The sequence below is a fragment of the Pyxicephalus adspersus genome, chromosome W, assembly GCF_032062135.1.
Source record: "Pyxicephalus adspersus chromosome W, UCB_Pads_2.0, whole genome shotgun sequence".
Lineage (NCBI taxonomy): Eukaryota > Metazoa > Chordata > Amphibia > Anura > Pyxicephalidae > Pyxicephalus > Pyxicephalus adspersus.
The window spans coordinates 5,695,974-5,710,439 of record NC_092870.1 but is presented as its reverse complement, the minus strand read 5'-3'; the positions used below and the strand labels follow the sequence as shown (position 1 = coordinate 5,710,439).

Here is a 14,466-nt window from a genome sequence, read left to right as displayed (position 1 = left end):
GCAGTGTGATAGCTATGTGAGTGTAAAAGCTGCTTGTCATATTCTGCAACCTAACAACTCGCTGTGTTCAAACCTTCCGATCTCCTAAACCGTTGGTTGTATTAACTTGAAATTTTTAAGGTACACGTGGAGACATAGGAAACTGAAACTGTAGGTGCAAGTGGGGGACACTTGTGGCTAAACCTTTTTAAATGTAATTAGTATGGCATTATGAGAACATAAATCTCTACCTAGCAAAGTTTGCTGCCTGCTCTGTTACACATATCTGTCTGCATCTTACCTCAAACCCCAATTTCTCCAGCAGTAAGAGGTGCAGGGAAACAAAAATATAGGTAGAAGTGGGAGACACGTGTGGCTATTACCTTTCATCACCATGACATCATTACAACATTAAAAAAAAAAACTGTCCATCAAAATGCACTTCCTTGTTACACATTTAGGGGCCCACCCCCAATGCTCCTTGCTATGTTAGTGACTCCGGGGTCCCCAATTTGCAATTTCAATTTAGGACTCCTAGTTGCACTTTCCTCTGAAACGGCAACCCCAAAGTTCAATTTTCATAACTTTTTACATTTGTGACTGCCATATCTTGAAATTCTTTAAAGCTGGGGGCTGAAATTGTTGTAACTAGTATCTATGAGGGTCCCCTGTACACCCTGAAAATTACAAGTCATTGTGACATACAGTTTAGGAGATATGGAGGTTTGTACACAGAGAGCTGTGAGGATGCAGAACGACATGCAGACTTCACACGCAGAACGACATGCAGACTTCACACACAGCTCTAGCAGTGGATACATTTCACCGGCAGCTTTTTTTTTTTTTTTTTTTTTTAAATAGAAATCGGAGCTCGTGCTATCAGATGGGGGCGGGACTGCCTGTGTCTCCTTCACATGAAGGCTGAACTGTGTGCTCACCTCTCATCCAGCAGCAATCCTCTGAACGGATGACACAGAGCACAGATGGCACAAAGCAGCCTCACTGAGATCTGTGCAGAGGATGAGAGCTGCCAAGAAGAGCTGGGCGGAGTATTCACAGCAGCCGGGTGGAGCAACCGGCCAAAACCCTCTGGGTAGAACTATGTATTACCACTGTTTTATTATGGCTGTGATACATGTTAAAATGAATGTTATGTTCTTGAGCAAATATTGACTGTACATGGTATAATATATTAACAACCGCATTCTCTGTCTCAACCATCCTCTGAAAAAGACAATCGGCGATATGCATCAGAACTGAGACACTGCTCTTATACAATCTAAGATTACCTGGATTGATAAACAACTTATGGCTATACCCCTAATGTTACAGTTGAACTCTGTCTAGCTAATATCCAGTGTGAATCATAATTAAATGTTCTACTGTTTGCAAAAAAAAAAAAAACCCTCTTCTCTCTGGTTTCATAACTCCCACCTCTGACAGGGTCTGAACCTAGTTTTGTACATTTTTATCTATATTATATTATCTATTTAGGGGTTGGCACAAACCAAGCCACTCATTTTAGGATATCTAAGGAGCGCCTTACCTACTTGTACTAACTATAGATGCATGTAATAGGTTTTATTCTATAGGCGTATCTGTGTGTGTATAACTTATGCAGTTCCTATTGGCATCTTTTTGCTGTTCTTTGCTGCAGGGGATGTCTATGGGCAGCTGTTGGCTTACCTCGGCTTATCACCAGTCTTCATTCTCGTCAGTTTTGTGACGCTAATCATATTCAAGAGAGAACTTCACACGGTCGGTTTACATGTCATTACTGGTTATTTTTGCCTTAATGCTGTTGTCCCAAATCATAATATAACAATTCTGTTTGCAGATTTCCTTTTTAGGGGGCTTGGTAATGAACGAAGGTGTAAACTGGTTAATAAAGAATATAGTGAGGGAGCCACGTCCTTGTAAAGGTGAGTTCATGTATACTATTAAGGTCTTGCTGTTTCAAATTAACCTGCGTAGAATAATCTTGTGAATTTGATTTGTAGAAGATGCTGTTTTTCCACTTCGTAATCTCCTCCTTTATTTTGACAGGGACACACACAACAATCACAACAGAGTATGGGTTACCTTCCAGCCATTCTCAGTTCATGTGGTTTTTCTCTGTATATTCATTCCTCTTCCTTTATTTACGGTGAGTTGCATTGCTAACTAAGAAATGTTGTAAAAAAAATTATATATATAATTATATATGGTTTTCACATCTGTCTGAATTTAGGGAAATTAACTGAGGCAGATTTGGAAAGTCTGTGACAGATTTATTTCTAAGAATTTGGTTTCTACCCTAAACAGATGCATAATTAGGGAGTGGTCAGGGTAATTGTATTCACTTGCAGTGCTGCTGTAAAGCAGCCACAGGAGGAATTTGACTTCATATTATGATTATGTTGTATTTGTATCAGAAGTATTGGAAGACAAATCTTCCATTTTGGTGTATAGTGGGCACCCACCAGTGCTTAAGTTTACCTCACTAGAGGAAGCACATGTTTATAGATTAAATAAAGTAGAAGCAGGGATATCCCAGCACTTCAGGACCTTCAGCACAAATACAGCAGAAATAAGAAGTGCACTTCAGGTTATTTAGAAGGATTTCAAAACAAAACGTTTTTCTGAATACTGCTTAGCAAAAGTGTATCTTGCACTTGCTCTTTCTCAATAAATATATATATATATATTTCCCTATAGGATAGTATTGATGTTTTAGGCTGGCTTGGTTTACTTAATTTCTTGTTGCTTCCTATTAGAATGCACCAGACTAACAATGCACGGTTCTTGGACCTGCTCTGGCGCCATGTTCTGTCTCTATGTCTCATGACAGCAGCATGTCTGGTATCATATAGTAGGTAAGTGCAGTAGAGCTTGAATGCTCTCACAAGTATTGTCAATGTGCTGCACTGTCTAACTTTGTCTTCCTTGGCAGAGTGTATCTCAAGTATCACAGCTGGAGTCAGGTTGCTTATGGAGCTGTGGTTGGAAGCATCTTGGCTATAGCCTGGTTTTTTTTCACACAAGAGACCCTCACACCATTGTTTCCAAGAATAGCTGCCTGGTGAGCTATGTTCAATAATACTAAAACTTGGTAATTGCCTAAACTTGATGGATTCAGTCTCATTTATTAAAGCTCTCCAAGGCTGGAGATAATTTTATTAGTGAACCTGGGGGATAAAAAAAAAAACCTGGAATGGATCTGGTCCAGGATTGAAAACATTTGGTAACAAATGGCAAATGACTTTTAAGAAATCTATTCTTTGGTTTGCTTGGTTACCCAGGTTCACCAGTAAAAGTGTATCTTCTCCAGCCTTGGAGAGTTTTAATAGATCGAGCCCATTATGTTTGAAACACTCCTATGTGTACAGTGCAATAAATAATTGTGGATAAAATTGTAAAAGTAGGTGTATTAAAGAAACATGTGCAGTCTGCTATAGAATTTATTCTGAAGATTTATTTCCTCACTAAGGACTCTCTCACAAAGAAAGCTAGCATAGCAGCAGTGATCTGAAATACAGTTAGGTCCATAAATATTTGGGCAGAGACAACTTTTTTATAATTTTGGTTCTGTACATTACCACAATTAATTTTAAATGAAACAACTCAGATGCAGTTGAACTGCAGACTTTCAGCTTTAATTCAGTGGTGTGAACAAAAAGATTGCATAAAAATGTGAGGAACTAAAGCCTTTTTTTAACACAATCACTTCATTTCAGGGGCTCAAAAGTAATAGGACAATTGACTCAAAGGCTATTTTATTGGCTAGTGTGGGCAATTGCTTCGTTAAGTCATTATCAATTAAGCAGATAAAAGGCCTGGAGTTGATTTGAGAGAAGAAGGGGGAAGGGGTGCTTGTATGTGGAAGATTTTGCTGTAAACAGACAACATGCGGTCAAAGGAGCTCTCCATGCAGGTGAAACAAGCCATCTTTAAGCTGCAAAAACAGAAAAAACCCATCTGAGAAATTGCTACAATATTAGGAGAGGAAAATCTACAGTTTGGTACATCATGAGAAAGAAACCAAGCACTGGGGAGCTCAGCAACGCCAAAAGACCTGGACGTCGACGGAAGACAACAGTGGTGTCACACTTAACCTGTTCCTCACTAAAACACAGGCATCTCTCTCCTGCGCATGTGGGCAGTTGCTGTCGCTGGGCGTGCCTCTGTTTTCAAGCTTTATCAACTCCGTACATGCCACTGGCCAATCAGAAAATAACCTCTTGATCAGCCCTGGCTATTTAGTGCTTGTGCAATGTGTCTACTCTGTGCTTGTGCAATGTGTCTTGAGCCCCTAGTTCTGTGAGCTAGTTCCTGTTCACCTGCTTAATTCAGTGTTTCCTCTGTCCAGCTCCTACGTTAACCCCTCATTGTCTAGTCTGTTGCTTCCCAGTCAACTTCCCTGTGCTGTTCCAGTGTTCCTGTCAGTCTGTGGATATCCCTGAGTCTTCTGTGCCTCCTGGTGCTTCCAGTGTCTCCTGTGCCCGCAGTGGCCCATGTCACTAGTGTCTGTGTCCTGGATCCCTGGTGTTTTGGTCTCGACCCTGGCTTTCCTCGACTATCCGCCTGCCTTGTGATTTTGTACCGTGTTTGCCCACCTTGGTGTGCCAAGGACCGCAACCTGGCCGTAACCAGCAGCGCAACACCCTCACCACGTGAGGCTGATTACTGTGTAATCTACTTTTAAATGCCACCCGGGGTCCTGGCCACGCCGCTGCTCACATCAGTAGTTAGATGCGATGCACAATGCAGGACTTCTGCATTGTCCATCACATCTAACTGCTGATGCGAGCAGCAACAGTAAATTTCGGGGGTGATGCCAGTGGCGATTTCCCACTGGCATCACCCTCCTCATTTACTATTGCTGCTCGCATCACCCAGAAGATGTAATGCTCGCATCCTCCTGGTAATGCGAGCAGCAGCTGTTGGTAGATTCAGGGGGTGAGGCAGGGTGGGACAATCCCACTCGCATCGGGTGATGCGAGCGGAGTGATGGATTTTGGGGGCGGGAAATTTAAAAGCAGATTACAATGTAATCTGCTTTTAAATAGTTTTTACAGTAAAAAACACAAACTAAAAGTATAAATACACATTTTAGTGCACCAAGCACCATTGCCCAGTGCCCATATTTACATTTTGCCCACTATTAGCCCTGACCTTGATCTGACTTTTGATGACCTATAAATCACTTCCTGGATGTATCATTTGATCACTTTGTCTTTGACCTTGATTGTTTGACTGATTACTTGAAAGCAGCGATAGCGATTTGGAGTCCTTTGTGGATTTGAGCGATAGTGATTCACCAGGAAATTTGTCATCAGACTGACAGAGGTCAGTGCTGTGCCCACATGGTGCTCTATTGACCTTGATGCAGACCAGGCAGCACCGCCAAGATTTCCATTTACCGGTGCACCTGGGATGAAAATTGAGGCTGAATGTGATGACCCCCTGGCATACCTGAAGTTGTTTTTGAGCGATGAAGTTATCGAAAAAATTGTTGCAGAGACAAACAGGTAAGCCGATCTGTGTTTGCTAATTTTTTAAAAATTTTTTGCAAACATGTATGCTGCTCTGTATTTGCTAACATATTACTTGCAACCTTCACCACACTAAAAAAAGAACATCTCCTAAAATACCTTTTTTATTTTGTTTTATGCAGGTACGCCGGACAACAGGTGCTCCATACCTGAGGTTTGCAAGAAGCAGAAAGCAGAAACCTGTGACCAAGGATGACATTTGGCTGTTTTTGGACTTGGTGATCCTGCAGGGAGTTGTGGGCAAACCCGTGCACAAGTGGTACTGGTCCAATATAAAATAATTGCCACTCTATTCATTGGCATGTCATGCCAGAATACCTCATCATGAAGTACCTGCACTTCGCAAACAATGAAGAATTTGATAAGACTACCCATCCTGCACCAAAATTGAAGAAAATTTGGGAAGTTTCTCAGATGATTCTAAAAAATTTCCAGGAGACCTATGTGCCAGACAGAGACATCCGTATTGACGAAAGTCTAATGGCTTACAAGGGGAGGCTCAGCTGGGTGCAGGACATTGCGTCAAAGAGGGCACGATTTAGCGTGAAAACGTATATGCTGTGCGAATCTTCCTCTGGCTACATTTGGAATACAGTACTTTACACTGGAAAAGGGACCCCAGATACAGCCATTATGGATTGGCAACATCTTCAGTGCTATCCCTCATTGAGCCTATGCTAGGTCAGGGCTATTGTCACAACTGACAATTTCTACACCTCTCCTGAGCTTTGACTTCCTTCTGCAACACAGAACAGATGCGTATGGAACCGTTAGGTCTAACCAGGCTCAACCTGCCATCAATGTTTGCAAAAGGGAGGCTGAAGACAGGAGAAATTGTTGCCTGGCTGAAAGACTAGATGATGGCCCTGAAATGCCGTGACACAAGAGATGTGTGCCTGATGTGTACTGTCTATAATGCCTCCACTGTTCTGGTACGCACAAAACGTGGGAAAGAAGTGATGAAGCCACAGGTGGTGATTTGACTACAACAACACCATGGGAGGTGTCGACAGAGCTGACCAAGCCATGACATTCTACCCAGCGATGAAGAAACAGCAAAGGAAGTACTACAAAAATATTTTCAAGCATCTTATTGAGCAGTGCCTATGGAATGCCTACATTCTGTACATAAAAAATTGTCGGGCCTGTGAATCATTCAGTCTTGATTTTGCAAGTTTCCGAATCTATAGTCCAGAACCACCAAACACCATCAGTGGCTCTGAATAGACCTGGATGTCGTGCTTCCACCGTTGTCAACCCAGAACGCCTGACTGGTCGTCACTTCACTGAATACATCCCACCAACCCAGAAAAAGGCCGCACCTACAAGGATGTGCGTGGTTTGCTGCTCAAAGACCGATGACAGAGGAAGGAAGATCAGAAAGGAAACCAGGTTCTACTGTCCTAACTGTGATATTGGACTTTGTACAGCACCCTGCTTCAAAATCTACCTCACCCGGGATGTCTACTAGAAATGTAAATATTTTTTTCTCTAAAATCTGCATTTAATTTATATTATTTATTTATCAATAATATTGCACCCTTGTTTGGACAAATTTCCGTAAAAATTTTCAGATAAATTACATTGTTGTGGTCAATTATTTCATTATTTTTTATAAATATCATTTATTATATTATAATTATCATACCCGGGAGTTAATCCTAAGAATTACAGGTCCACAATATAAGCAACAAATTTTTATGAAAAAAAATTGTATCACTTTTTGCATAAAAAAACTGACAATTAGAACCCTAGGGGGGCTTAAGGCTCACACCACCTCCATACAAGCCGCAGTGCTTCGTTCAAAAGAAAGATGGATCTCTTCGCCCCTGTATTGATTATCAGAGAAGTGCCCACAGGTGCCCTTCCTGGGCTACGTTGTTTCCAAGGAGGGTCTCTCCATGGATCCCGAGAAGGTTACAGCCATCTTCAACTGGCCACTACCCTGCGGCCTCAAGGCTACTCAGCGTTTCCTGGGGTTCACCAATTATTACCGGCAATTCATGCAAAATTACTCTACACTGGTAGCTCCCATCACTGCACTGACCCAGAAAGATGCTGACCCCAAGAATTGGCCTTCTGAGGCTATTGCAGCCTTTCATGCCTTAAAGCGAGCCTTTCTTTCTGGCCCAGCTCTGGTTAGGCCAGATGTCTTAAAACCCTTCTCTATTGAGGTTGATGCCTCATCTGTTGGAGTGGGGGCTGTTCTCTACCAGACCCCCACCGGAGCTTGATGCCCATGTGCATTTTTTTCCAGGAAATTCTCAGCGGAAAAGAATTACTCCATCCGAGACAGGGAGCTCCTTGCCATCAAGCTAGCCCCAGAGGAATGGCGCTATCTTTTGAAGGGTTCCCCTCACAAGGTCACTATCTTCAGACCACAAAAATCTATATATACACCGTCTGCTCGTCGCCTCAACCCCTGGCAAGCTCGTTGGGTTGTTGTTTTTCTCCCCTTGTGATTTTATATTTACTTTTAAACCTGGTTCCGCTAACTCCCGAGCTGACGCTCTCTTCTGCTCCTTCTATCCACATGATTCGGAAAGCACTTCTGAGCCAGAATTTATCCCACCGACCAGTATCCTTGCCTTGACCTCTGCTCAGGAATCTGCTATCCCCCCTGGAAAAACCTTGGTGCCTCCTCAACTCCTCACCAAAATATTACGCTGGGCACATGACTCTAAACTGTTTGGCCACCCGGGCGTTCACAGAACTTTCACCCTTTTCTCCCGTCTGTACTGTTGGCCCAACCTTCGTAACAATGTGACAGACTATGTTGGCCTGTGCTGTATGTGCTCAAACTAAGTCCTCTACTTGTGCCCCAGCAGGACCGCTTCTTCCTCTGCTCATTCCTAAGAAGCCTTGGTGTCATCTGTCCATGGATTTTATTAAAGATCTTCCACCCTCTGATGGCTGTATGGTCATTTGGGTGGTTGTAGATCGCTTTTCCAAAATGGCCCATTTTGCACCCCTTCTTGCTTTACCATCTTCAGCTGCGTTGGTGCCAGTCTTCATTCGTGAAATTTTTAGGCTTCACAGTATGGTCACGCATATAGTATCTGATCGTGGGGTGCAATTTACCTCTCGCTTTTGGAAAGGCTTTTGCAGATCCATGGACATCTCTGCGGACTTCTCCTCAGCCTATCACCCGTAGACCAATGGGCAGACAAAGAGTTAATCAAGCCCTAGAGCAATATCTCCGAGCTACCATGGGCGGAGTTCGCCCACAACAACCATGTCAGCACCAATGAATCAGTTTTCTACATTGTCTATGGCAAACATCCTCAACTTCCATCTCCTTTACCCCGCTCTGCCGAAATACCTGCACTCAGTGCCCTGCAGAGAGACTTTAACCACATCTGGGCTTCTACTTGTGAGCATCTGGAACACTCAACTCTCAGGCACAAGCAGTTCGTTGATGAAAGTTGCCGTAAGGCGCCTTTTCTCCGACCTGGAGATAAAGTCTGGCTCTCTACAAGGAACATTCGTTGCAAGATGCCTTCCCTGAAGTTTTCTCCTCAGTTCATCGGACCTTATGCCATTTCTGCCAAGGTTAACCCAGTTTGCTACAAGTTGCGTCTTCCCTCACATCTCAAGCTGCCCAACGCTTTCCACGTGTCTCTGCTTAAGCCGTTGGTCCTGAACTGCTTTTCTCGTCCTGAACTGCTTTTCTCGTCCCTCTCCGCTAGCTACTCCTGCACCCGATTCTTCTCAGGATTATGAAGTCCATCAAATTCTGGATTCCAAGTTTTTTCGTAAATAGCTAATGTACCTAATCGATTGGAAAGGTTTTGGTCCTGAGGAGAGATCATGGGTTCCAGCTACAGATGTGTCTGCACCTCTTCTTGCCAAGAAGTTTTGTTTTTCCCCTTAAACCCGGACCTCGGCTGGTAGGGAGGACCTGTAAAAGAAGGGGGGGGCTAATGTAACACTTTCATGTTCCTCTCACTAAAACACAAGCATCTCTCTCCTGTGCATGTGGGCAGTTCTGTTGCTGGGTGTGCCTCTGTTTCCAAGCTTTATCAACTCTGTCCATGCCGCTCGCCAATTAGAAAATAACCTCTTGATCAGCCCTGGCTATTCATAATACAGATAGACAATGACCAAAAACATACAGCCAAAGCAACTCAGGGGTTTATTAAAGCAAAGAAGTGGAATATTCTTGAATGGCCAAGTCAGTCACCTGATCTGAACCCAATTGAGCATGCATTTCACTTGTTTAGGACTAAACTTCGGACAGAAAGGCCCACAAACAAACGGCAACTAAAAGCCGCTGCAGTAAGGGCCTGGCAGAGCATTAAAAAGGAGGAAACCCAGCATCTGGTGATTGTCCATGAGTTCCAGACTACAGGCTGTCATTGCCAGCAAAGGGTTTTCAACCAAGTATTAGAAATGAACATTTTATTCAGCTTTTTAATTTGTCCAATTACTTTTGAGCCCCTGAAATGAAGTGATTGTGTTAAAAGGCTTTAGTTTCTCACATTTTTATGCAATCTTTTTGTTCAACCCACTGAAATAAAACTGAAAGTCTGCAGTTCAACTGCATCTGAGTTGTTTCATTTAAAATTATTTGTGGTAATGTACAGAACCAAAATTAGAAAAACGTTTATGTCCAAATATTTATGGACCTAACTGTATGATTCATAGAAGCCAGCTTTTAAGTGTGAGAATGCTGTGTCATAATACGACAAAATAAAGCAGCATACAGTTTAAAAAAAAGAGTTGGTCATAGGCACTTTATTTCCTTTTTTTTTTTTTTCTAATAATTTTCTTGATCAGATTATCTAAGCAGTGAAACTAAAGAAACAAACTTTAGTCTGAGCCCAAGATAATTTGACTAATAAGTTGCAGCTCATGGCTCTTTGAGCTATGTGAAGAGGACAGAGACAAACCTAGAGCCTTTAAAACCGAGCACAAAGCTACACCTTTTGGCTCAAAAGCACAACATTAATAATATACTTTATCTCCTATATACTTGACTCTTAAGGAAAGAAAAATATTACATTATTTTAGTTTTGACCGTTTGCACAAACCACTATAATTGCCATGGTCTCTCCAAAGAGAACCTGGAATGTAAAAGAGGCATCTAACGGGCAAGCCGTGAACAAAAGACTAGTTTTCAGTATTGTCATGATTGTCTGTGGTCTCCCAACAATTGGTCTTTTCCCAGTTACTGACTTGCCTCTCTGGTGGTGGCCCCAGTAAACCTGTGTTTTTTGCCTATGCAGACCAAAGCAAAAGGACCCTTAAGTGCTGGCCCCACCAACTGCACATATTTGTCCTCCGTTCACTGAATGGCCAGTTTCAAAGCACCGGTCTTCCAAGTTACTTGGAAGTACTAGGTGTTCAGCTTTGTTTCCGGTGTCTGAGCCCAGTTAATGGGGAGTATAGAATAGTGTAGTAGGTACTGCTGGTGGAACCTCTGATAAACTAAAGCTGTTAGTTTTGTTCTGCATGGGTAAAGTAACAATTTCCTCCAAATCTGTTGCAACTAAAATTTATGAGTAAATGTATTTTATTGTCCACAGGCCGATCTCCGAATTCTTCCTTATCCGTGACGCTAGTTTGATCCCCAACATCTTGTGGTTTGAGTACACAGTCACCCGATCAGAAGCCAGGTAAATAGGTTTATTTTGTATGTAAACATTTCACATTTCAGTAGTGACATGGTTATAAGGTATTGGGAACTATCGTAAAGCCATTTATTATCAAAAGTTTTTACTGGCTTCAGAAAAAAGGAAAATGTATAGAACCGTGATCAGATTTGTATTACTGTTTGTCTCCATTGGGGGGATTTTTTTTTCCCCCTTGCTGATTGACATTTATACATCTTCCTTATTGAATCCAGAATTTAGGCTTCAGACTTTTCATACCATGTAAAGAAAGTGTGTAACACATGACTTCAGAATATTTGGCCTACAGCTGGCCACACATTCAGCTAGGCCCCAGGTTGTACCAGCTGTAATGTTTATAAATTGAATATTTTGTTCAAGTAAAAGTACAAAATAATATCATTGGAACATTGAAGGAGATTATATAAAAAATATATATATATCCAAAAGTTTGTGGCTACCCATCTAAATTAAGTTTAGGCATTTCCAGTGAAAGGTTCTGGTAATGCTATAGGATACAAACACATTTTAGAATATTGTGCATTTTCAACTTTGTGTCGGCAGTTTGGGGGAAGAGTTTTTTTTTTCTCCAGACTTTGACCTCATTGAATGTCTGAGATGCATCGAAACCCAACTGCAAGCTGGGTCTTTTCGTGTACCATTAACACCCCATCTATTGAATCCCCTTTGGCTAAACAAATTTTCAGAAATGCGTAGGGTCAATCTAATTGTAATGCCCATAGATTTGTAATAGGATACAGCAAGCCTATGTAGGAGTGATAGTCAAGTGTCCACAAACTTAGCTGTATACTGTAGGCTGTTTGTTTTCAGTTTTGTTGTTCCCTATTTTGACCTGTGGTAATTTTTTTCTTTTAACACAACCCTTCTAGAAACAGACAACGTAAACTCGGTACAAGGCTCCAGTGAGACAATAAGCAAACGGACAGGGTGGGGTATAATGGTAGCATCCACAATATATCATTGCAGTGAGAAGAAATTGAATCCAGTACAGCCCAAGGCGCACCGAGGAACATTTTAACTGATGGACCGAAAGAGAGAGGCCTTTACTGGGTTTATATTGCCTGTTTTGCCAGTGGCTCTCCTCTGCATGTCGGGACTGGGGCCAACATACCAAAAGAAAAGACCAAAAGAAACAAATTACAGAAAGAACCAAACCATTTTTATTGCATGAATACCCACTGTTTTATATATATATATATATATATATATATATATATATATATATATATTTATTTATTTTTTTAAATTTAAATTAAACCTAATTTGTGAGGTGCAGTGTGTGTGTGTGTTTGTTTTTTTTTTTTTGGGACTTTGCTTCAAGCAATCAAGAACTGGTGCTTTACCAACTAGTGTGCTCAGCAAGATGTCCTATTACACTGCAGCTGTGCTTGTCACAGTGGCTAAAGAAAGATGGACAGCTGGAGGAATTGAACCTATTCCTGTTGCACTTTGAACAAGATTTCAATTAAGGACTACAAATAACCCTTTTAACTGTAGTGATCTTTGGTTTTTATTATGTGAAAAAATAAGAGGAAGGTAGGAATATTTGTTAGTGGTGAAATTACTTATTAACCGCCTTGGCGGTATTCCCGAATGTGGCTTGGGGTGAATTTTGTATACCAATAACGGTAACCCCGAGCTACACTGGGGGGTAGAAAAAAAAAATCCTACCTGCTCCCCTCGATCCAGCGGCATCCTCCACGATCCCTGGCCAGCTTCTGCATCACATCCTTGGTGTGATCGCTGTAATGCGTGAAACGTCAGTAGGCCGCAGAGGTGTGGCTTGGTGGGAAATTTAAAAGCGGATTACAATGTAAAATATTGATCGGAGTAAAGTTATAAAAAAAAAAAATCCAAAAGTTTTTATTTTATTATTGTACCCTTGTTCAGACAAATGTGTATATTTATTTTTGTATTAAAGCTTTATTTTATTTATAATTGTATTTATAAAATTATTTATAAATATTTATTATATTATAATTTTATGATGTTTCAATTTTTATCATACCTGGGAGTTATTCCTAAGAATTACAGGCCTAAAATATTAAACAACAAATTTCCACGCAAAACAATGTACCGCTTTTGACATAAAAAATACAGACATAATCAGACGGCCAGGGGCGTTAAGTATGGTTTAAGTATGATTTCTGTAGTATTTGGTGAGCTCACCACCTCTAGAAGCTCTAGTACAGTGGTCCCTATATCTGGTGGCTTCTGCTTCACATGGGGCTGTCAGCTGCCTTTTTATGTAGCTAGCAGTGGCTCTCCAGCAGGTGCTCAGTTCCCACACGTTTATGCATTATTTATTTATTATATATGCATTATATATTTATATACACATTTACTGCATTATATATTTCCGGTAAGCATGAAACCAAGGACAGGTTGTCTTATATAATTCATTAAACTGTTCAACTTGATTTTAAACAGAGACTTATTTTTGAGTGTTCTGTTTTTACTGTGACCTGCTTGTTTTATGTTGGTGCTGACAGGGGCTGGAGACTTTGGCTCTATAGCCTACTATTCATTTCATATTCATATTTAACCATGGCTAGAGTGCACAGAGCAAAGCCAAAATTAAATACATATCAAAATATATGGTTTCTTTGTTTACTTGGCTGCCTCTCATGGAGAAGTGTCTTTAAGAATAACAACTGAGAGATCACTTTCTCAAGAGATTTATGCGACGCAGCTGCTTCATTTGACTCAGTCTATGAAAATGTGTCGGGGCAGGTACAGTGTGTTGGCTTGCGAAAATATAAATAGGTGGTATATATTGTTTTCCTTTATCCAAATACATTACAAGGGAATCTGTCTATTAACATTACTTAGCTACAATTGTTGACCACCTAAAAATGCTAGTTTCGTCATCATTTGAAGGACATGGGAAGGCTTGTCCCTTCAGGCTATCCTGACACTTACAGGAGGACTAAACAATGACAAATGAACTGTAGGCCAACTAATAAAACTTTCTATTACCAGCATGTCTATATGACTCTGGTGTCCCTGGCTCACTGTGTGTGTTCTGGCAGTGTTCACCTAATGGCTTCTGAAGTTGATGATATCTGGAACGGTTAACCTATATTTGGGTGTCCCTTGAACTTTATCCTAGCTCACTGCAGTAGGGCTGAGGCTTCTGCTATGATCCAGTGAGATTTTATTGCTGCTGTAATCCAAGTTGTGAAATTTTCATCTCCCAGTTTTGGGAAGTTTCACATGCTGATCTCAACCCGAAGGAGTGAAAGACTGTCCTGCTGATGCAGGGGCTCTAGTAGCTCTTCAAACACTTTTCTTCCTACTTCAGCAGATTTGCATTTTAT

The 14,466-nt window shown here is 41.3% G+C and overlaps 1 protein-coding gene across 2 annotated transcripts in view; it reads left to right on the top strand.

Annotated features, from left to right (window-relative positions):
- The window catches only part of LOC140342860 (dolichyldiphosphatase 1-like), a 27,598-nt gene extending 14,418 nt beyond the window's left edge, over nt 1-13,180 (top strand). Inside the window, exons 3-10 of one of the 2 annotated variants that reach the window (XM_072429229.1) lie at nt 841-1,072; nt 1,637-1,737; nt 1,817-1,901; nt 2,026-2,125; nt 2,736-2,834; nt 2,912-3,040; nt 11,042-11,131; nt 12,016-13,180. In XM_072429229.1, coding sequence (XP_072285330.1) covers nt 1,000-1,072; nt 1,637-1,737; nt 1,817-1,901; nt 2,026-2,125; nt 2,736-2,834; nt 2,912-3,040; nt 11,042-11,131; nt 12,016-12,052 — 714 coding nt within the window. In that variant the 5' untranslated portion in view covers nt 841-999 and the 3' untranslated portion in view covers nt 12,053-13,180. The remainder of the gene's footprint in view (nt 1-840; nt 1,073-1,636; nt 1,738-1,816; nt 1,902-2,025; nt 2,126-2,735; nt 2,835-2,911; nt 3,041-11,041; nt 11,132-12,015) is intronic. The other variant, XM_072429228.1, reaches the window with a different exon arrangement.
- The last annotated feature ends 1,286 nt before the right edge of the window (nt 13,181-14,466 follow it).